This window comes from Coregonus clupeaformis, chromosome 34 (genome assembly GCF_020615455.1).
Source record: "Coregonus clupeaformis isolate EN_2021a chromosome 34, ASM2061545v1, whole genome shotgun sequence".
Lineage (NCBI taxonomy): Eukaryota > Metazoa > Chordata > Actinopteri > Salmoniformes > Salmonidae > Coregonus > Coregonus clupeaformis.
The window spans coordinates 10,423,341-10,447,402 of record NC_059225.1 but is presented as its reverse complement, the minus strand read 5'-3'; the positions used below and the strand labels follow the sequence as shown (position 1 = coordinate 10,447,402).

Below are 24,062 nucleotides of genomic sequence, written 5' to 3'. Positions count from 1 at the left end.
AATGACAAGCGAAAACAGGTTTTTAGGAATTTCTGTTAATTTTATAAAAAATAAAATAACAGATACCTTATTTGCATACGTATTTAGACCCTTTGCTATGAGACTTGAAATTGAGCTCAGGTGCATCCTGTTTCCATTGATCATCCTTGAGATGTTTCTACAACTTGATTGGAGTCCACCTGTGGTAAATTCAATTGATTGGACATGATTTGGAAAGGCACACACCTGTCTATAAAAGGTCCCACAGATGACAGTGCATGTCAGAGCAAATCCAAGCCATGAGGTCAAAGGAATTGTCCGTAGAGCTCAGAGACAGGATTGTGTCGAGGCACAGATCTGGGGAAGGTTACCAAAACATTTCTGCAGCATTGAAGATCCCCAAGAAAACAGTGGCCTCCATCATTCTTAAATGGAAGAAGTTTGGAACCGCCAAGACTCTTCGTAGAGCTGGCTGCCCGGCCAAACTGAGCAATCGGGAAAAAGGGCCTTGGTCAGGGTGGTGACCAAGAAGCCGATGGTCTCTCTGACAGAGCTCCAGAGTTCCTCTGTGGAGATGGGAGAACCTTCCAGAAGGACAACCATCTCTGCAGCACCCCACTAATCAGGCCTTTATGGTAGTGGCCAGATGGAAGCCACTCCTCAGTAAAAGGCATATGACAGCCCGCTTGGAGTTTGCCAAAAGGCACCTAAAGACTCTCAGTCCATGAGAAACAAGATTGAACTCTTTGGCCTGAATGCCAAGCGTCGCGTCTGGAGGAAACCTGACACCATCCCTACGGCGAAGCATGGTGGTGGCAGCATCATGCTGTGAAGATGTTTTCAGCAGCAGGGACTGGCAGACCAGTCAGGATCGAGGGAAAGATGAACGGAGCAAAGTACAGAGAGATCCTTGATGAAAACCTGCTCCAGAGCACTCAGGACCTCCGACTGGGCGAAGTTTCACCTTCCAACAGGACAACACAGGAGTGGCTTCAGGGCAAGTCTCTGAATTTCCTTGAGGGGCCCAGTCAGAGCCCGGACTTGAACCCGATCAAACATCTCTGGAGAGACCTGAAAATAGTTGCGCAGCAACGCTCCCTATCCAACCTGACAGAGCTTGAGAGGATCTGCAGAGATGAATGGGAGAATCTCCCCAAATACAGGTGTGTCAAGTTTGTAGCATCATACCCAAGAAGACTTGAGGCTGTAATCACTGCCAAAGGTGCTTCAACAAAGTACTGAGTAAAGGGTCTGAATACTTATGTAAATTAATTTCCAAACATTTCTAAAAACCTGTTTTTTCTTTGTCATTATGGGGTATTGTGTGTAGATTGATGAGAAGGGAAAAAAACAAGTTAATCCATTTTAGAATAAGGCTGTAACGTACAAATAAATCTGGAAAAAGTCAAGGGGTCTGAATACTTTCCAAATGCGCTGTATCTCGCAAAGCAACAGCTGCTCTCTGTATCCGCTCATGATCGCGCAAACTGTGCAATGTGGCATTGAACTCACAGGAAAAAATAAAATAAAAAATTCAAATATTTGAACCAATAGCTCAAACACAAACACGCTAGGATTTGTAGCGGAGCTCTTGGCTCTCTGTTTTCAGAGTTAGTTGGAGGCATTTACATTTAGGTCATTTAGCAGACACTCTTATCCAGAGCGACTTACAGTTAGTGAGTGCACACATTTTTTATATTTTTTTTATATACTGGCCCCCCGTGGGAAACGAACCTACATCCCTGCCGGCCAAACCCTCCCCTACCTCGGACGACGCTGGACCAATTGTGCGCCGCCCTTGGGTCTCCCGGTCGCGGCCGGCTGCGACAGAGCCTGGACTGGAACCAGGATCTCTAGTGGCACAGCTAGCACTGCGATGCAGTGCCTTAGACCACTGCGCCACTCGGGAGTGGCATGGTGGTGGGGACCTGCTTATGACTCTAGACCTTTTGAGTTTAAGGACAGGGGGCTGGATTCACTATGCTGCTACACCAGCCCTGGTACGATATTACAGTAGCACCTTACAATACAAACAGCCGATGCATTATTATATCATAGGCTACTATGATAACCTACACACCTTGATCCCCAATACAATATTATAGTAGCGCAGAGTTGCGCGTAATATTTAAATTGTGTTGCTTTGCTTTCATTTACATGATTTGCACATAATAAAAATAAAAATTGCATTGAATTATGAGCTGTGGTTTTATGTGTTTTTCTTTGTCTCAACATGCTGGGTTACTCAAGGATCCAAGGCTGGATGTTTTTTCCCACAGCTGCTTTTGGCACAGTGTGTGTGTGTGTTACCTGGGACTAGTGTGCGGCGACGATTGCGTAGCAACCCTTGTTGACAGGTCTGTGTGACAAAGTAATGCTCGGGTCACCACAAGACTGACTGGGAACAATAAGCTTGTTCCTTCTCACGCTCTCTCTTTTACACTTACAATTTAGTCATTTAGCAGACGCTCTTATCCAGAGCCACTTACAGTTAGTGAGTACATTACTTTTATTTTATTCATACTGGCCCCCCGTGGGAATCGAACCCACAACCCTGGCGTTGCAAACACCATGCTCTACCAACTGAGCTACATCCCTGCCGGCCATTCCCTCCCCTACCCTGGACGATGCTGGGCCAATTGTGCGCCGCCCCATGGGTCTCCCGGTTCGCGGCCGGATACGACAGAGCCTGGATTCGAACCAGGATCTCTAGTGGCACAGCTAGCACTGCGATGCAATGCCTTAGACCACTGCGCCACTCGGGAGTGGTCTTTTCTTTTCTTCTCTCTCTCTTTCTTCCCTCTCTCTCCCTCTCTCTGTCCCCCCTCTCTGTCCCCCCCTCTCTTTTTTTGTCCTCCCCTGCTCAATCAATCTCCTTAAGAGAGAGCAGAGCGCTGACTACAGGCCACGACTTCATCCTGAAACCCTTATCATTTGACCCATGGTCTCTCACCAAACAAAGCAACCACTATTACTTCATCACACTCTGGTAGTGTCCCAAACTGTACCATATTGGTCTCTGGTCAAAAGTAGTGCACTATATAGGAAGATGGGCTACATACCCAATGGCAACCTATGACACTGCCTGGATCTGCTCTTCCATGGATGCCTCCTTGCAAGTGTTTTGTTTTAACAGTAATTGAAAATGTTGCCAATCACTGAAATAATCTAATCAACCTGAAATGAAAGTTAATTTCTTCAAATGGAGCATTTCATTTGCTCTGAGATTGCCTCCATATTAAGCTGAGCTTGTCTTGATTTGTAATTGCAGTGTGGTTGTGGTAGGCTTAAGTGTCTGCTGCTGTGTTAAATATCCAAATGGCACCCTATACCCTATTTAGTGCACTACGTTTCCCTTTGGGCCCTGGACAAAAGTAGTGCACTAAATAGGGAATAGTGTGCCATTTGAGATGCATGCACAATGATGTTGCAACTTGCTATACATTCCACACAGAGAGGCAATGTACTGCTGCTGCTGCTGCTACTGCTTAGGCCTCAAGTGGCCCCTCTTTGTAGGCCATCGGATCAATTCCGGGATCTCAACTCACTGTTGCGAGTTAGAATAGTAGAATACACAAGGTGCAGTTTTGAAATTTGGTTGGGTGTCAGCGGTTTTTCTTGTTATGTCAGTCACTGAGAGTCATTCAATTAGCCCATGTCAGCTAACATTTTTTTTGGATTGGTAAATTAGTCTAGCCAGCTGTCTAAACGAATTACCGACCGTAATATATAAAAAAACGGAAAACATTTCTCTCCAGGCTGTGGCAGAATTGCATGAAATTAGCTGTAAAACTGCTAATTTGTCTCTCCGGACGATGGCAAAAGGAGTAGAATTGCAGGAAATTAACTCTAAAACATAATTGTTTTCTCTCTGCTAAAATGTTTTGCTCGTGGGGGTGGGCCCCCCAACAACATTTCACTTAGGGCCCCCAAAAGGCTAGGGCTGGCTCTGACTGCATGTGTGGGTATAGATGTCAGTACGCAGACCCGCGAGCCACTGCGCCCCCTCATGATGAGATCATATTTTTTGTGGCCCCCACTCCCATCAAAGTTGCCCATCCCTGAACTAGATCATTCAAGTAGGTCTAGGCCTAATTTAAAAATGACTCAGTAGACTATTGAAACTGAACTAATAGACTACAACCTAGATAATTGGAAGAATTCACAGTATATGATTCATACTTACTAGATGGCATAAAACATTTACACATCAGGCTGCGTCCCAAATGACTCCCTATTTAGTGCACTAAGGTTGCCCTATTTATTTTATTTTATTTTTTATTTCACCTTTATTTCACCTTTATTTAACCAGGTAAGCCAGTTGAGAACAAGTTCTCATTTACAACTGCGACCTGGCCAAGATAAAGCAAAGCAGTGCGATTTTAAAACAACAACAGAGTTACATATGGGGTAAACAAAACAAAGTCAAAAATACAACAGAAAATATATATACAGTGTGTGCAAATGTAGTAAGTTGTGGAGGTAAGGCAATAAATAGGCCATAGTGCAAAATAATTACAATTAGTATTAACACTGGAATGATAGATGTGCAAGAGATGATGTGCAAATAGAGATACTGGGGTGCAAATGAGCAAAATAAATAACAATATGGGGATGAGGTAGTTAGGTGGGCAAATTTCAGATGGGCTGTGTACAGGTGCAGTGATCGGTAAGGTTTTCTGACAACTGATGCTTAAAGTTAGTGAGGGAGATAAGAGTCCAGCTTCAGAGATTTTTGCAGTTCGTTCCAGTCATTGGCAGCAGAGAACTGGAAGGAATGGCGGCCAAAGGTGTAGGCTTTGGGGATGACCAGTGAGATATACCTGCTGGAGCGCAGACTACGGGTGGGTGCTGCTATGGTGACCAATGAGCTAAGATAAGGCGGGGATTTGCCTAGCAGTGATTTTATAGATGACCTGGAGCCAGTGGGTTTGGCGACGAATATGTAGTGAGGACCAGTCAACAAGAGCGTACAGGTCACAATGGTGGGTAGACCCGTTATGGACGCAGGCAATAAGGCAGTGATCGCTGAGATCCTGGTTGAAGACAGCGGAGGTGTATTTAGAGGGTAAATTAGTCAGGATGATATCTATGAGGGTGCCCATGTTTACGGATTTAGGGTTGTACCTGGTAGGTTCCTTGATAATTTGTGTGAGATTGAGGGCATTTAGTTTGGATTGTAGGACGGCCGGGGTGTTAAGCATATCCCAGTTTAGGTCACCAAGCAGTACAAACTCTGAGGATAGATGGGGGGCAATCAATTCACATATGGTGTCCATGGCGCATCTGGGGGCTGAGGGGGGGCTGTAGCAAGCGGCAACAGTGAGAGACTTATTTCTGGAAAGGTGGATTTTAGAAGTAGGAGCTCAAACTGTTTGGGCACAGACCTGGATAGTATGAGAGAGCAGTTCTATCTAGACGGAAAATTTTGTAGTTGGGGATGGACATTTCTGAATTTTTTGTGGTCTTCCTAAGTCAGGATTCAGACACTGCTAGAACATCTGGGTTGGCGGAGTGTGCTAACGCAGTGAATAACTCAAACTTAGGGAGGAGGCTTCTGATGCTAACATGCAAAAAACCAAGGCTTTTACATTTACATTTTAGTCATTTAGCAGACGCTCTTATCCAGAGCGACTTACAGTTAGTGAGTGCATACATTATTTTTAAAAAATTTCATACTGGCCCCCCGTGGTAATCGAACCCACAACCCTGGCGTTGCAAACGCCATGTTCTACCAACTGAGCTACATCCCTGCCGACCATTCCCTCCCCTACCCTGGACGACGCTGGGCCAATTGTGCGCCGCCCCATGGGTCTCCCGTTTGCGGCCGGCAACGACAGAGCCTTTTACGGTTACAGAAGTCAACAAATGATAGCGCCTGGGGAGTAGGAGTGATAATGGGGGCTGCAGGGCCTGGGTTCACCAGAGGAACAGAGGAGGACTAGAATAAGGATACGGCTAAAGGCTTTAAGAACTGGTCTTCTAGTGCGTTGGGTACAGAGAATAAAAGGGGCAGATTTCCGGGCGTTGTAGAATAGATTCAGGGCATTATGTACAGACAAGGATATGGAAGGATATGAGTACAGTGGAGGTACACCTAAGCGTTGGGTAACAATGAAAGAGGTAGCATCACTGGAGGCACCGATTGAGCTGGTCTCCGCGTGTTTGGAGGGTGGAACAAAGGAGCTATTTGAGGCAGTTTGAGAGGGACTTGGGGCTCTACAGTGAAATTGTATAATAAGAACTAACTGGAACAGCAATAGGCAAGGCATATTGACATGGGAGAGAGGCATAAAGCAGTCACAGGTGTTATTCGAGAGAGCTAAGACAACAGCTGGTAATGGCGACGAAAGTTTGAACTGAGGCTGAACAGATAAACAGGATGGGGTACCGTATAAAGGAACAGTCCAGCAGGCATCAGCTGTGTAGCTGAGTGATCATAAGGTTCAGTGAACAGCAATATGTGAGTCCGAGAGCAGTTCGAATTGGTGCTACAGCACAGGCGAGCAGGAAGCACGGCTGATTGATTGCGTGTGCTAGCGGGCCGGGGCTAGCAGATGGATCTTCGTGGTCGTCGCAACGGGAAGCCTGTTGAAACCACAGACGATTACGTCAGCAGACCAGTCGTGATGGATCGGCGGGGCTCCGTGTCGACTCTAGGAGGTCCTGTCCGGTTGACAGAGAGGTAGATGGCCGGGAGATGGGCCTGACTCGAGGCTAGCTCAAGGCTAACTGGTGTTTGCTTCGGGGGCAGTGGTGATTAGCGAACAACAACAGCATTCATTTGGTTGCAGCTAGCTAGTTGCGATGATCTGGTGTTAAAGGTCCAGTGATTCAGTTACTCCGGCAGAAAATCCAATGTTCTGGGTGAAAACCGCTAACGGTGGCTAATAGCAAGGAGCTAAAAATAAATACATCTCTGCTTTTTTTGTTGAGTGCGCCAACTTATATCTACCCCAATTAAGCCTTTTGGACGTTTTTCTTGGTAAGCCCTTCTCGCAATAAACAACTTCTCTGATAGTTGATTCAAATAAAATGTTCTGTGTGGCATCGATATTAGTCAAACATTTTATTCTAGTGTAAAAAATAACTACAAAGTGTAAATGGGATAGTTTTTGGAATAAAGTCAGTCTTGTCCAAAACTACATTTTGTGAGTTCGTCATGACTTACTTGAGGGTTGGGTTTTGATTTCAACAATGCTCACTTGCCCACTAACACGGGATACACAGCTGCAGTGATTGTTCTCTATCCAATCCTACTGCAGAACACACAGACAGTGAGACAGACCTGCCCAGTGGCAGCGGATTGGACTTTGTTTACATAAAACACATTTAACTTGAGAAATACTGCACCAAACGCCTTAGCTAGATGTAAAATTGCGCGACTAAAACCTCCTCGGAAAAAACCGTCAAAATTAATTACAGATTTCTTGAGTTATCTTAGATTCATTCTGACTATTTTGAGAAAGTTGCAAAAATGAAAACATGAAACAGACCAAACTCTTTCGTCCTTTAAAAACCTGCTGTATGTAAAATATTGTGTGCTATAGCTTGGAAAATAAATACATGTGACTCTGGATGACAACATTATGATGGTTGTTTCCAACATTAGGGCTGTTTTCCTAATGAAGTTAAATCCTACTTGTGTTTTGTTTCCTTGCCACGATACTAACGGGAATCACTATACTGGTATCGGCACGGCCCTAGTGAAGATCCACATCATACCGAGTCCTCCTATTGTTTTTGAACAAATATCTTGGCACTGAATAAAGCCAACTTATCATCTGATCATATCAGCAATTTGTTATTCACTTATACAGTGTGCATGCTGTTAGAATAGACCCTTTTCCACCCCTGCTGGCTTACCCCTACTAGCTAACCACTAGCAGCCTTGAAACACGTCACTTATTAGCAGTTCAGCACATCAGCATTTCTCGTACTGTTACACAAAACCAAGATAAACCGTTACCACCATAGTAGACATTGAACGTCTATAACCAAATTGGAGAAAACTCTGTTGTTTACTGATGGTAGCTATAGCTAGTCACATGCTAACCTGACCGATGGTAGCTATAGCTAGTCACATGCTAACCTGACCGATGGTAGCTATAGCTAGTCACATGCTAACCTGAGTGCTGGTAGCTATAGCTAGTCACATGCTAACCTAGCCGATGGTAGCTATACAGTGGCTTGCGAAAGTATTCACCCCCCTTGGCATTTTTCCTATTTTGTTGCCTTACAACCTGGAATTAAAATAGATATTTTGGGTGTTTGTATCATTTGATTTACACAACATGCCTACCACTTTGAAGATGCAAAATATTTTTTATTGTGGAAAAAACAAAACTTGAGCGTGCGTAACTATTCGTGGTCCTCTGTAACTCAATTGGTAGAGCATGGCGCTTGTAACGCCAGGGTAGTGGGTTCGATCCCTGGGACTACCCATACGTAAAAATGTATGCACACATGACTGTAAGTCGCTTTGGATAAAAGCGTCTGCTAAATGGCTTATTATTATTATTATTATTATTATTATTATTATTATTATTATTATTCACCCCACCAAAGTCAATACTTTGTAGAGCCACCTTTTGCAGCAATTACAGCTGCAAGTATCTTGGGGTATGTCTCTATAAGCTTGGCACATCTAGCCACTGGGATTTTTGCCCATTCTTCAAGGCAAAACTGCTCCTACAAGTTGGATGGGTTCCGCTGGTGTACAGCAATCTTTAAGTCATACCACAGATTCCAAGACATTTAAATGTTTCCCCTTAAAGCACTTGAGTGTTACTTTAGCAGTATGCTTAGGATCATTGTCCTGCTGGAAGGTGAACCTCCGTCCCAGTCTCAAATCTCTGGAAGACTGAAACAGGTTTCCCTCAAGAATTTCCCTGTATTTAGCACCATCCATCATTCCTTCAATTCTGAACAGTTTCCCAGTCCCTGCAGATGGAAAAACATCCCAACAGCATGATGCTGCCACCACCATGCTTCACTGTGGGCATGGTGTTCTCAGGGTGATGAGAGGTTGGGTTTGCGCCAGACATGGTGTTTTCCTTGATGGCCAAAAAGCTCAATTTTAGTCTCATCTGACCAGAGTACCTTCTTCCATATGTTTGGGGAGTCTCCCACATGCCTTTTGGCGAACACCAAATGTGTTTGCTTATTTTTTTCTTTAAGCAATGGCTTTTTTCTGGCCACTCTTCCCTAAAGCTCAGCTCTGTGGAGTGTACGGCTTAAAGTGGTCCTATGGACAGATACTCCAATCTCTGCTGTGGAGCTTTGCAGCTCCTTCAGAGTTATCTTTGGTCTCTGTTGCCTTTCTGATTAATGCCCTCCTTGCCTGGTCCGTGAGTTTTGGTGGGTGGCCCTCTCTTGGCAGGTTTGTTGTGGTGCCATATTCTTTCCATTTTTTAATAATGGATTTAATGGTGCTCCGTGGGATGTTCAAAGTTTCAGATATTGTTTTATAACCCAACCCTGATCTGTACTTCTCCACAACTTTGTCCCTGACCTGTTTGGAGAGCTCCTTGGTCTTCATGGTGCCGCTTGCTTGGTGGTGCCCCTTGCTTAGTGGTGTTGCAGATTCTGGGGCCTTTCAGAACAGGTGTAGATATACTGAGATCATGTGACAGATCATGTGACACTTAGATTGCACACAGGTGGACTTTATTTAACTAATTATGTGACTTCTGAAGGTAATTGGTTGCACCAGATCTTATTTAGGGGCTTCATAGCAAAGGGGGTGAATACATATGCATGCACCACTTTTCCGTCATTTATTTTCTAGCATTTTTTGAAACCAGTTATTCACCAATTTACTATTTTGTGTATGTCCATTACATGAAATAAACATAAAAATCCATTTAAATTACAGGTTGTAATGCAACAAAATAGGAAAAATGCCAAGGGGGTTTGAATACTTTTGCAAGGCACTGTAGCTAATCACATGCTAACCTGAGTGCTGGTTGCTATAGCTAGTCACATGCTAACCTGAGTGCTGGTTGCTATAGCTAGTCACATGCTAACCTGAGTGCTGGTAGCTATAGCTAGTCACATACTAACCTGAGTGCTGGTAGCTATAGCTAGGCACATGTTAACCTGAGTGATGGTAGCTATACTTTAGAGTGCTGGTAGATAAGCTAGTCATGCTAACTGAGTGATGGTAGATTTTGCTAACCTGAGTGCTGGTAGCTATAGCTAGGCACATGTTAACCTGAGTGATGGTAGCTATAGCTGGTCACATGCTAACCTGAGTGATGGTAGCTATAGCTAGTCACATACTAACCTGAGTGCTGGTAGCTATAGCTAGTCACATGCTAACCTGAGTGCTGGTAGCTATAGCTAGTCACATGCTAACCTGAGTGCTGGTAGATATAGCTAGTCACATGCTAACCTGAGTGATGGTAGATATAGCTAGTCACATGCTAACCTGAGTGATGGTAGCTATAGCTGGTCACATGCTAACCTGAGTGATGGTAGCTATAGCTAGTCACATACTAACCTGAGTGCTGGTAGCTATAGCTAGTCACATGCTAACCTGAGTGCTGGTAGCTATAGCTAGTCACATGCTAACCTGAGTGCTGGTAGATATAGCTAGTCACATGCTAACCTGAGTGATGGTAGATATAGCTAGTCACATGCTAACCTGAGTGCTGGTAGCTATAGCTAGTCACATGCTAACCTGAGTGCTGGTAGCTATAGCTAGTCACATACTAACCTGAGTGCTGGTAGCTATAGCTAGTCACATGCTAACCTGAGTGCTGGTAGCTATAGCTAGTCACATGCTAACCTGAGTGCTGGTAGATATAGCTAGTCACATGCTAACCTGAGTGATGGTAGATATAGCTAGTCACATGCTAACCTGAGTGCTGGTAGCTATAGCTAGGCACATGTTAACCTGAGTGATGGTAGCTATAGCTAGTCACATGTTAACCCGAGTGCTGGTAGCTATAGCTGGTCACATGCTAACCTGAGTGATGGTAGCTATAGCTGGTCACATGCTAACCCGAGTGCTGGTAGCTATAGCTGGTCACATGCTAACCTGAGTGATGGTAGCTATAGCTGGTCACATGCTAACCTGAGTGCTACTACTGGGGCGGCAGGTAGCTTAGTGGTTAAGAGCGTTGTGCTAGTAACCGAAAGGTCGCTAGTAGGTGAAAAATCTGTCTGTGCCCTTGAGCAAGGCACTTAACCCTAATTGCTCCTGTAAGTCGCTCTGGATAAGAGCGTCTGCTAAATGACTAAAATGTAAATGTACTAGCAGCAGTAAATGTAAATGTTAATCCAGGTATAATGGCTAGCACAAACATTGGCTACCATGATATCCTGCAAGTTATCGGTCAATAAAGATCAGGCAGTTCAGCAAAATAAAATAACTACACAATAATATAAACAATGACATGAATCTGATTAGTATTTGACCATTTATTTCTGCAAAACGTGCAATATTCTGTTGGAGTTGTTGTAGCTTGCTTGCTAGCTAGCTTACTCCATCCCCAAACACCATGCTAGATCCGTGTGTGAGCCAGTTCGTTTTGCATGGCCCGGTGCACTTAGCTGCATAACATGACTACTCTTCAGTACCTACTTACCTGATTCACCTCCGTCACCGTTGGTTTCAGTGGACTTGAAGCGTACTTTGACTGAACCGGTTTTCATCCTCGGCTTCATAGTGAATCCACTCTTCCACTGTTGGTAGCCATAATCGTTTGGGACAAAGTGAGCACCAGGGGTTCCCCTGACCCAGTCTGCCCGCCACATCCTCACGAAGCAGTCCAACTTTCTTCCTATCTTTTTGAATTTCCACCAAACATGCCGGTAAACAGTGGTTGTAGTGCCCTGTCGCCACCACCAGGCCGTTCCCTTCTTGACATCAAAGCCGCAATGTATTGTTGGTATATTTACATTTTAGTCATTTAGCAGACGCTCTTATCCAGAGCGACTTACAGTTAGTGAGTGCATACATTTTCATACTTCTTCACCAGTTGATGAATGTAATTCAAATTGTGAAGTGTATAATATATATAGTTTTAGATGGAATATCATCAATCTATGTTAGATTTGTGGAAATATAACGCACAACCTGCCCTTTTTTTAATGATCAACAAAGAAACATGTGCGTTCAGTCCCTCTTTAAGTGAAATCTCCACCCACCCGGGGCACCGGGCCATGCAAAACCAACGGACAACGGTAGCAGGGGAGGAGAAAGAGAAGGATGAGGGATTAAAGGGGAGGAGAAAGAGGAGGATGGGGGATTAAAGGGGAGGAGGATGAATGAAGATGGTGAAGCTGGGGGCTCCAGCTCTCCCCTCTGGCTGCTGGACTGTCCTTGTGCTGTAACTGACCCTGATTCAGCCACACCATCTGTCAACTGACCCTGTAAGTGACCCTGTAACTGACCCTGAATCAGCCACACCATCTGTCAGCGGGGCAGTGCTGAGGCTACTGCATGGGTCTCCCTCCCTGTAGTAGGGTTTGGGTGGTAAACCGTATTTAACTATATACCGGTATGGATACATGGACCGGTTTGGATTTTTACTTTACCTTACATAATTGTGTTACAATTTTTTGGTATGAATGTAGATATAGCAAGAGCAGCAATGTACGGGGTACACAGGATGACCGAAAGGATACAATAATTTTAATGGTAGGTTTATTTGAACAGTGAGAGACCGAATAACAACAACAAAATCCAGAAGAACGCATGTCAAAAATGTTATAAATTGATTTGCATTTTAATGAGGGAAATAAGTATTTGACCCCTCTGCAAAACATGACTTAGTACTTGGTGGCAAAACCCTTGTTAGCAATTAGAGGTCAGACTTTTCTTGTAGTTGGCCACCAGGTTTGCACACATCTCAGGAGGGATTTTGTTCCACTCCTCTTTGCAGATCTTCTCCAAGTCATGAAGGTTTCGAGGCTGACGTTTGGCAACTCGAACCTTCAGCTCCCTCCACAGATTTTCTATGGGATTAAGATCTGGAGACTGGCTAGGCCACTCCAGGACCTTAATGTGCTTCTTCTTGAGCCACTCCTTTGTTGCCTTGGCCGTGTGTTTTGGGTCATTGTCATGCTGGAATACCCATCCACGACCCATTTTCAATGCCCTGGCTGACGGAAGGAGGTTCTCACCCAAGATTTGACGGTACATGGCCCCGTCCATCGTCCCTTTGATGTGGTGAAGTTGTCCTGTCCCCTTAGCAGAAAAACACCCCCAAAGCATAATGTTTCCACCTCCATGTTTGACGGTGGGGATGGTGTTCTTGGGGTCATAGGCAGCATTCCTCCTCCTCCAAACAAGGCGAGTTGAGTTGATGGCAAAGAGCTCGATTTTGGTCTCATCTGACCACAACACCTTCACCCAGTTGTCCTCTGAATCATTCAGATGTTCATTGGCAAACTTCAGATGGGCATGTATATGTGCTTTCTTGAGCACACATTCACGGCGTAGTGTGTTGCCAATTGTTTTCTTGGTGACTATGGTCCCAGCTGCCTTGAGATCATTGACAAGATCCTCCCGTGTAGTTCTGGGCTGATTCCTCACCGTTCTCGTGATCATTGCAACTCCACGAGGTGAGATCTTGCATGGAGCCCCAGGCCGAGGGAGATTGACAGTTCTTTTGTGTTTCTTCCATTTGCGAATAATCGCACCAACTGTTGTCACCTTCTCACCAAGCTGCTTGGCGATGGTTTTGTAGCCCATTCCAGCCTTGTGTAGGTCTACAATCTTGTCCCTGACATCCTTGGAAAGCTCTTTGGTCTTGGCCATGGTGGAGAGTTTGGAATCTGATTGATTGATTGCTTTTGTGGACAGGTGTCTTTTATACAGGTAACAAGCTGAGATTAGGAGCACTCCCTTTAAGAGTGTACTCCTAATCTCAGCTCGTTACCTGTATATAAGACTCCTGGGAGCCAGAAATCTTTCTGATTGAGAGGGGGTCAAATACTTATTTCTCTCATTTAAAATGCAAATCAATTTATAACATTTTTCAACTGTACTGTGATGTTTTACAAAAGTTCTGAACCTTTCTATTCTCATTGTTTCTACTACAGATTGTAAATTGAAAATAAACATTTTTGCTAAAAGTATTATTATATTATTGAAATAATAATGACTTTTTAGATCACCCAGTAATGCTATCTGCAAGGTTAGCTCCAGGTAAATATTGCAATCCTTTAGCCATTCCTGGACCTGTGTCCAAAAACAAGCTACAAATGGACAGTACCAAAACAAATGATCTAATTATTCTGTCTCTGTCTGCAAAATCTGCAGAGCTGGGAAGATTGTATCCCCCATATAAATAACATTCTATTGATAGCAAGAATTTTATATAATAATTTAAATTGAAAGATTCAAATTTTTGAATCCGGTGTCGTTGTGCGTTTCAGTTCATCAACACTATGCCATGGGATCGGTACGTCAAAAATCTCTTCCCAACTATTTTGCAATCTATATGGGACGGCTGTCAATCCTTTGGTCCTTAAGTGAAACTGATATACTTTTTTATTTATAACAGTTTTCTTTAACCAATTATGTTCTTTAATGCAAGGCCGACAGACAAGTTCCTTACTTTTTCCTCCTTCCACTTTCCTCTTCCATTTTTGCGGTAATGCTGCAATTATTTGGTTGTAATTTTGGGTAGAGCTGACATTTCCATATGTTTTTGTTAGCTGCATGTGCGACATAACGCCACCATTCTTACCGATGATATAATTTACAAAGATTATACCTTTTTTAAACATTTTGTCAAAAAAAATAGGTTTTTGGTCAATTAGTATAATTTGAGTTTAACCACAATATTTGTTGCATTATTTGTTCTGTCGTTTCTGGAGGATTAAATTGAAATTGCAACCAACTTTCTATGGCTTGTTTTAGAAATAGTGATATTTGGGAGATGATTTCCTTTTCAAATAACTGAAAGTGAGGTTGTAATCTGAATAAAGGGAAAAAGGCCATTCTTGAACATTGGGTGAAACAATCTTACTAATTTGCTTGAGAACCAGTTTGGATTTAAGTATAACTTTTGTATGACTGAAGCTTTTAGTGATAGGTCTAAGATAGCTTTAATATTTAATAATTTCTGTCCTCCGAATTCATATTAATTTTATAAATAGGCCCGTTTAATTTTGTCTGGCTTGCCGTTCCAAATAAAATGGAATATTTTTTTTCTCCATATAATTTAAAATGTTCGCTAGGCGTAGGCAAGACCATAAGCAAATAGGTAAACTGGGATAATACTAAAGAGTTAATCAGGGTGATTTTTCCACAAATTGACAGGTATTTACCTTTCCATAGTAGCAAGATCGTATCTATTTTTGCTAAGTTTCTATTAAAATGTATTGGAGTGAGATCATTTATTTCATTTGGGATATGTATTCCGAGTATATCTACATCACCATCAGACCATTTTATTGGTAAACTACATGGTAATGTAAAAAATGTATTTTTTAGTGATCCATTACGTAATATAGTACATTTGTCATAATTTGGTTGTGTTATAGTGTGGACACAATATATAAATAATGACATTGAATATGTGTTGTACTTACCTGCAGTATAGTATGATTGCTATTCATGTGTGCATGGTTATTATTGGCATTGACCGTGACCTTTCCCCTTTGATGATGTCATCACCAAGAGTCGGATCTGTACAATGTGATTCTACCACAGGTTGAGTGGGCTGCGTCGTTCTGCTGTTTTTGTACATGGCTGTACACCTTTTATTTATTGGGTTGAAAGTAAAGGAAAGTAATATTGAAATGCGTGTGGGCATTCCTTGTCAAGTTACTACAGGTTGTAATCCAGAGAGGGTAGAAAATGTATCTAGATCCTCTATGAGGCTGTGGAGGGATTCAAGTTGTGGCTTTAAAATAAAACATGAATCATCAGCGTACAATGACACCTGGTGTTTATACTTGTGTACTATTGTTTGTACAGATGAACGTGGTACCTTCAGGTGTTTGGAAATTGCTCCCAAGGATGAACCAGACTTGTGGATGTCTACAATACTTTTTCTGAGGTCTTGGCTGATTTTATTTTGATTTTCCCATGATGTCAAGCAAAGAGGCACTGAGTTCGAAGGTAGGCCTTGAAATACATCCACAGGTACACCTCCAATTGACTCAAATGATGTCAATTAGCCTATCAGAAGCTTCTAAAGCCATGACATCATTTTCTGGTATTTTCCAAGCTGTTTTAAAGGCACAGTCAACTTAGTGTATGTAAACTTCTGACCCACTGGAATTGTGGTACAGTGAATTATAAGTGAAATAATCTGTCTGTAAACAATTGTTGGAAAAATTACTTGTGTCATGCACAAAGTAGATGTCCTAACCGACTTGTCAAAACTATAGTTGGTTAACAAGAAATGTGTGGAGTGGTTGAAAAACAAGTTTTAATGACTCCAACCTAAGTGTATGTAAACCTGCGACTTCAAACTGTATCTTCTTTTTATGTGCAATCAGTGAAAGCATTACCATGTTTATCTCTCAATACCACCTCAATACCACAAGGAAGACTCATTTGAAGAAGTAGGGCGGCGGGTAACCTAGCTGTTTGAGCGTTTGGTTCGAATACCCAAAACCATCAAGGGGAAAACTCTGCCTGTGTCCTTCAGCATTGCACTTGCACCTAATTTGCTCCATGGGCATCGTGCTACTATGGCTGACCCCTGTAAAACAACACATTTCGCTGCACATATCCGGTGTATGTGACAATAAAAAAAATAATGTATATATATATTTTAGTCTAGTGCTGTAGGTTGGTTGTCTTTGAATGCAACAGGTAATTATTCTATGTCATTACTTAATGTATCGAGTTTATATACCAATTCTGGGGTACATTTGACTAATGGTTTTATGATTTGTGAAATATTTTCAGCGTTAGTGTATTGGTATATTGTGGTCATCTTTGAATTCTGGGACTTGGTCAATCTGTTTGTGTAAATTATTTAAATCTTAGTTGATAAATTCGCATTCCACACAGCTGTAATATGCTGACTGCGCTAGTGGCAGGACTTCCGGTTTCTAATTTTCACCGAATAAAATATCAATATTTTTCACTACGTTCAGACTACATAATAGGACAACAATGTGATTCATACAGATATATAATAATCACCATATTTCACATTGTTCGTCTGCATAATTTAAATCTAACATTTAATTTGCACGAGACAAAGTCTACTTGATCAATATTTACTGCTCTAGTATCCTCCGGTGCCAATGACATCTATAGCGCCACCAACTGGTCTGGTGCAGCCATCTAAAGTTGTAGTGACTTTATATTTACACATCTAAGGACATATACATAAGGTTTCCATGTCCATCGGTCCAGTTCTTATAGCCCTGGTGTGATACGGTGCCATCTAGTGGTGTAGTTTGGCTGAATTTGAATGCATCAACTAATCCTTCTCAAATTCACTAGAGGCTAATTCGTTGAGTCTAAATACCAAATCTGGATTCAATCTGACTTTTGGTTCATGAGAATATTTTTTTATGATTATTTTAAGCGTTCACGTTACACAGTCAAAGTGAATTGTTAATTGTTTCGTTCTTTTTTTTAAAGATATTTGAAGATGGCAATGCCAAACTTAACATAGTTCATCATGTTTAATGTCTTTTGACCCTAAAAAGTTTCAAGTTGATAGACCATTCTGGAGTAGATTTACAAGGGATTTAAATGAACACTTAAAATCTAATATCCTGACTTTTATCAACAACTCAGCCATCTCTTAACCAATCCCCAGCACTACCTATGGGCCAATCGGTACCGTTACTCATGGCCGCTAGTTTCTGTGTGCCAAATAAATAAATAAAAAGTTACCAATTTGAACCGGGGGCCAATGCGAATCGGTGAATTGTTACATCATGTATAGCGGTCTAAGGCACTGCATCTCAGTGCTTGAGGCGTCACTACAGACCCCCTGGTTTGATTCCAGGCTGTATCACAACCGGCCGTGATTGGGAGTCCAATAGGGCGGTGCACAATTGGCCCATCGTCGTCCGGGTTTGACCGGTGTAGGCCGTCACTGTAAATAAGAATTTGTTCTTAACTGACTTGCCTAGTTAAATAAAGGTAAAAAAAAAAATATATATATATATATAATAATAATTAGCTGTTTGTGAGAGCATTGAACCCTATAACACTGGACTAGTCTGCAGTGATTCGGGCAGCATTTTCTTTCTTTGTCAGTTAATATTACCTTACGGTGTAACCAGACGTTGATGCCCAGATATTGCCTTAAACAGCCCTCTCTGATGACCTCACGGTGTAACCAGACGTTGATGCCCAGATATTGCCTTAAACAGCCCTCTCTGATGACCTCACGGTGTAACCAGACGTTGATGCCCAGATATTGCCTTAAACAGCCCTCTCGTGCGTAAACTTTGCCCAGTATTGCTTAAACAGCCCTCTCTGATGACCTCACGGTGTAACCAGACGTTGATGCCCAGATATTGCCTTAAACAGCCCTCTCTGTTGATCTTGAGACGGTCGATTCAATGTTCCACCACTTAAGCCAGCCTCAGTAGGACTAAGTGCAAATTGATTTGCTGATATTATGTCTTGTTCTTCTGCTAAGGAGGAAGGTGCCCTTACCTTACCCAGTTTGACTTGCGGTGAGAAGACGACGGAGGTCATGTGGTTCCTGGCTGGCTAGATGATGCTACTCTATCTCGTTTTATTACCTGTGGTCTGGGGATTGAGTGACCCTGAGTTTCTGAAGTCGTCTCCTCTCCTTCACCTGCACTGATCTGATATAGGGAGTATCCATGTAGTTGCTGAGCGCCAGGCAGAGAGGAGTGGAAGACCAGCCAGGGAGGATGGCAGTATGTGGTTGGCACGGTGCCTGGGGTGTAATACTTGGCGCTGGGAGACCTGGCACAGGCTCAGGGAGCAACCCGGTGGCCCTGGGCTAGGTGTCCTTGCAGGGAAGAAGAAGGGATCAAGGTGTGTGTCTGTGTGTGTTTGTCTTATATCTCTTTCAGTTGGGCCGTGTGTGTGTGTGTGTGTGTGTATGCTAACGTGTTACTGTGTGTGTGTGTATGCTAACGTGTTACTGTGTGTGTGTGTGTCCTAACGTGTCTGTGTGTGTGTGTCCTAAAGTGTTACTGTGTGGTGTGTGTGTGTGTGTGTGTGTGTGTGTGTGTGTGTGTGTGTGTGTATGCTAACGTGTTACTGTGTGTGTGTGTCCTAACGTGTCTGTGTGTGTGTGTCCTAAAGTGTTACTGTGTGGTGTGTGTGTGTGTGTGTGTGTGTGTATGCTAACGTGTTACTGTGTGTGTGTGTCCTAACGTGTCTGTGTGTGTGTGTGTGTGTGTGTTACTGTGTGGTGTGTGTGTGTGTGTGTGTGTGTGTGTGTGTTCGTATTCTAACGTGTTTCTGTTTGTGGTGTGTGTGAACTAGGGATGGGCATTTGAAATTATTCCACTATTTGAATAATATCATAATTTTTTTCCTTCAGTTATCTGGATAGTCTAAATACATCTTCTAAAGAAAAACATAGATTTTGTTCAACTTCATTTACATTACATTTACATTTACATTTTAGTCATTTAGCAGACGCTCTTATCCAGAGCGACTTACAGGAGCAATTAGGGTTAAGTGCCTTGCTCAAGGGCACATTAACGTCATTTAGCAGACGCTCTTAGCCAGAGCGACTCACAAATTGGTGCGTTCACCCTATAGCCAGTGGGATAACCACTTTACAATTGGGGGGGACCACTTTACAAATGGGGACTTGCTCGCGCGATTCAGGAGAGTGTGACTGACGTGGAGGGAGAGAGAGAAAGTAGTTAAACCGCTTTGCGCAAGTTAGATAACCTATTGCAACAGCACGTTAGATAACCTATTGCAACAGCACGTTAGATAACCCATTGCAACAGCAAGTTAGATAACCTATTGCAACAGCACGTTAGATAACCTATTGCAACAGCAAGTTAGATAACCTATTGCAACAGCACGTTAGATAACCTATTGCAACAGCACGTTAGATAACCTATTGCAACAGCACGTTAGATAACCTATTGCAACAGCAAGTTAGATAACCTATTGCAACAGCACGTTAGATAACCTATTGCAACAGCACGTTAGATAACCTATTGCAACAGCACGTTAGATAACCTATTGCAACAGCACGTTAGATAACCTATTGCAACAGCACGTTAGATAACCTATTGCAACAGCACGTTAGATAACCTATTGCAACAGCACGTTAGATAACCTATTGCAACAGCACGTTAGATAACCTATTGCAACAGCACGTTAGATAACCTATTGCAACAGCACGTTAGATAACCTATTGCAACAGCACGTTAGATAACCTATTGCAACACCACGTTAGATAACCTATTGCAACAGCACGTTAGATAACCTATTGCAACAGCACGTTAGATAACCTATTGCAACAGCACGTTAGATAACCTATTGCAACAGCACGTTAGATAACCTATTGCAACAGCACGTTAGATAACCTATTGCAACAGCAAGTTAGATAACCTATTGCAACAGCAAGTTAGATAACCTATTGCAACAGCACGTTAGATAACCTATTGCAACAGCACGTTAGATAACCTATTGCAACAGCACGTTAGATAACCTATTGCAACAGCACGTTAGATAACCTATTGCAACAGCACGTTAGATAACCTATTGCAACAGCACGTTAGATAACCTATTGCAACAGCAAGTTAGATAACCCATTGCAACAGCACGTTAGATAACCCATTGCAACAGCACGTTAGATAACCCATTGCAACAGCACGTTAGATAACCCATTGCAACAGCACGTTAGATAACCCATTGCAACAGCACGTTAGATAACCTATTGCAACAGCACGTTAGATAACCTATTGCAACAGCACGTTAGATAACCTATTGCAACAGCACGTTAGATAACCTATTGCAACAGCACGTTAGATAACCTATTGCAACAGCACGTTAGATAACCTATTGCAACAGCACGTTAGATAACCTATTGCAACAGCACGTTAGATAACCTATTGCAACAGCACGTTAGATAACCTATTGCAACAGCACGTTAGATAACCCATTGCAACAGCACGTTAGATAACCTATTGCAACAGCACGTTAGATAACCTATTGCAACAGCACGTTAGATAACCCATTGCAACAGCACGTTAGATAACCCATTGCAACAGCACGTTAGATAACCTATTGCAACAGCACGTTAGACTAACTTAGGTAATCATCTCATCGGGTATCATCTCATCTGCTGCGATCCTCTTGTCCTTGTCTGCAACAACTCCATTCAGATTAAACAACAGTCTACCTGTTGGTTGATCATTCTAGCCTACTCCTTCTCTTTTAGCCAACTTAAATCCCTAATTATAATTCAATGTTGTATTGATTAGAGCCTCTGACAGTAGTGCTGCTTTAATCGACCGACAATAACATTTTATATTTACATTTTTAGTCATTTTAGCAGACGCTCTTATCCAGAGCGACTTACAGTTAGTGAGTGCAGACATTAAACGTGTGTAGGCTACCGGTGCGTTTTCTTTATGGGGCACACTTACAAAAACAGTTATAAAACTGTTGTTTTTATAAAAAAAGTATGTCATGGTCTATCCTTGTACAGTATGTAGCAATGCCACATAGATAATTTAATTACATTTTAGACAAAAGCATTTTCATTAAAATTGCTGAAAAAATGAACACTCTTGCAAGTAATCGAGTACAGTGATCCCTCGCCACTTCGCGGTTCACTTATCGCGGATTCGCTATTTCGCGGATTTTCATAATGCATATTTTTTTTTTTGGTGCATTGTGCTCTGCATTCTGATTCGCTAAAAACTCACTCCCGCTTCTTGTATCAAAACATGCTACGAATTGTGCTATCATTTTGTCGTCTCGTGCAGTTATGTGTACGTACATAAAACAGCTGAGCAAATTTACATTAAGTTGGCCAAATTATCTTGTAATTTCGAACATCTCCTAATGAAATGGGACCCTTTGATGAGCCGTTCGTTACAGTTCTCCAACGTAATCGATGGTGGCATGTCGGTGTACAAGGATCTTTTTGCAAAGAAGAAAAAAGAGCGACAACAGCTGCCTATCACTATGTTCTTCTCCCGAACAAACACACCTGCACCGCGGGCTTCAGAAGAAGAGAACACTGCAGAGCGCAGTCAGGATGCAGCGGCCCAGTCTGAAGAGCAGTGAAACGGCCTACACGTGAGTCACTGTATTTGTATACATGTAATAGTTGCTAATTGTAAAAAAAAAAAAGTTTTCTATTTCGCGGATTTCACTTATCGCGGGTCATTTTCGGAACGTAACCCCCGCGATAAACGAGGGATTACTGTACTAACGTCTGTTTAGAATATTGGAATAACCGCGGCCCGTCCGTAGTGTGGTCCCGCGTGACTCGGTTGATAGAGCGTGGCGCTTTCAACGCCAGGGTTGTGGGTTCGATTCCTGCTGGGGACCAGTATGAAAGTGTGTGCACGTTACTGTAAGTCGCTCTGGATAAGAGCATCTGCTAAATGACTAAAATGTAAAATGTGTGCACCTCTTTGATATTTTTCTAGGTGTTTTGAGCCATTGCAGTAAGCAGTAGGGTGTGTGTGTGTGTGTGTGTGTGTGTGTGTGTCACCTGTTCCGACCCAGACCAGGTGTCTGTAGTGTAAACTAGTCAGGCACTTTCCCTTTTTGAACTGACTCCACTCACTGGTCTCTCTTCAAACATCAATGACAGAGAAGGAGCAGCTGAGGGGTAGAATGTAGTCTGAGCTGGGAGTTCAGTGGCTTTAGTGAGAGATGAGAGGAACTGTGGCTGTGTAAGAAGCCATGCTTCGCCCTCGTCATGGCCTCAGAAAACCCAGATGCTCCTAAATTTGGGACGCAGACATAATGCATACTCTGCTTGGTGTATTTTTATTAACGTACTGATCGTGCTTCGTGAAATAGACTTCATGTAGCCTGCCATCCAGCTCCACTCTCAGTCCATTCTGCTGTTTTGTATGAATGAGGGATCACACTGTGGTCTAGTTAAAGGGAGCAGTAGGATAACACTGTGGTCTAGTTAGCTCAGCTGGTAGAGCACGGCGCTTGTAACGCCAAGGTAGTGGGTTCGATCCCCGGGACCACCCATACACAAAAAAACAATGTATGCACGCATGACTGTAAGTCGCTTTGGATAAAAGCGTCTGCTAAATGGCATATTATATTATTATTATAGTTAAAGGGAGCAGTAGGATCACACAGTGGTCTAGTTAAAGGGAGCAGTAGGATCACACTGTGGTCTAGTTAAAGGGAGCAGTAGGATCACACTGTGGTCTAGTTAAAGGGAGCAGTAGGATCACACTGGTCTAGTTAAAGGGAGCAGTAGGATCACACTGTGGTCTAGTTAAAGGGAGCAGTAGGATCACACTGTGGTCTAGTTAAAGGGAGCAGTAGGATAACACTGTGGTCTAGTTAAAGGGAGCAGTAGGATCACACTGTGGTCTAGTTAAAGGGAGCAGTAGGATCACACTGTGGTCTAGTTAAAGGGAGCAGTAGGATAACACTGTGGTCTAGTTAAAGGGAGCAGTAGGATCACACTGTGGTCTAGTTAAAGGGAGCAGTAGGATCACACTGTGGTCTAGTTAAAGGGAGCAGTAGGATAACACTGTGGTCTAGTTAAAGGGAGCAGTAGGATCACACTGTGGTCTAGTTAAAGGGAGCAGTAGGATCACACTGTGGTCTAGTTAAAGGGAGCAGTAGGATCACACTGTGGTCTAGTTAAAGGGAGCAGTAGGATCACACTGTGGTCTAGTTAAAGGGAGCAGTAGGATCACACTGTGGTCTAGTTAAAGGGAGCAGTAGGATCACACTGTGGTCTAGTTAAAGGGAGCAGTAGGATCACACTGTGGTCTAGTTAAAGGGAGCAGTAGGATCACACTGTGGTCTAGTTAAAGGGAGCAGTAGGATCACACTGTGGTCTAGTTAAAGGGATTCTCTGGTGCCTTTGTATACTTTTTAGCCAGTAGTTCTGAAATTAGCGCTCATCATCACGTCGTTGCTCTCTCTTGCTCTGCTGTGTGCATCTTGATGACACTGTAGGCTAGTTAACAAGGAA

At 42.8% G+C, this 24,062-nt stretch overlaps 2 protein-coding genes across 3 annotated transcripts in view; both read left to right on the top strand.

Annotated features, from left to right (window-relative positions):
- The window catches only part of LOC121549743 (nuclear receptor coactivator 2), a 226,950-nt gene that overhangs the window by 1,995 nt on the left and 200,893 nt on the right, over positions 1-24,062 (top strand). The gene's annotated exons all lie outside the window — the stretch shown is intronic.
- The window catches only part of LOC123482469 (zinc finger CCCH domain-containing protein 13-like), a 42,009-nt gene continuing 29,740 nt past the window's right edge, over positions 11,794-24,062 (top strand). The window contains exon 1 of the mRNA XM_045210313.1: positions 11,794-11,799. Coding sequence (XP_045066248.1) covers positions 11,794-11,799 — 6 coding nt within the window. The remainder of the gene's footprint in view (positions 11,800-24,062) is intronic.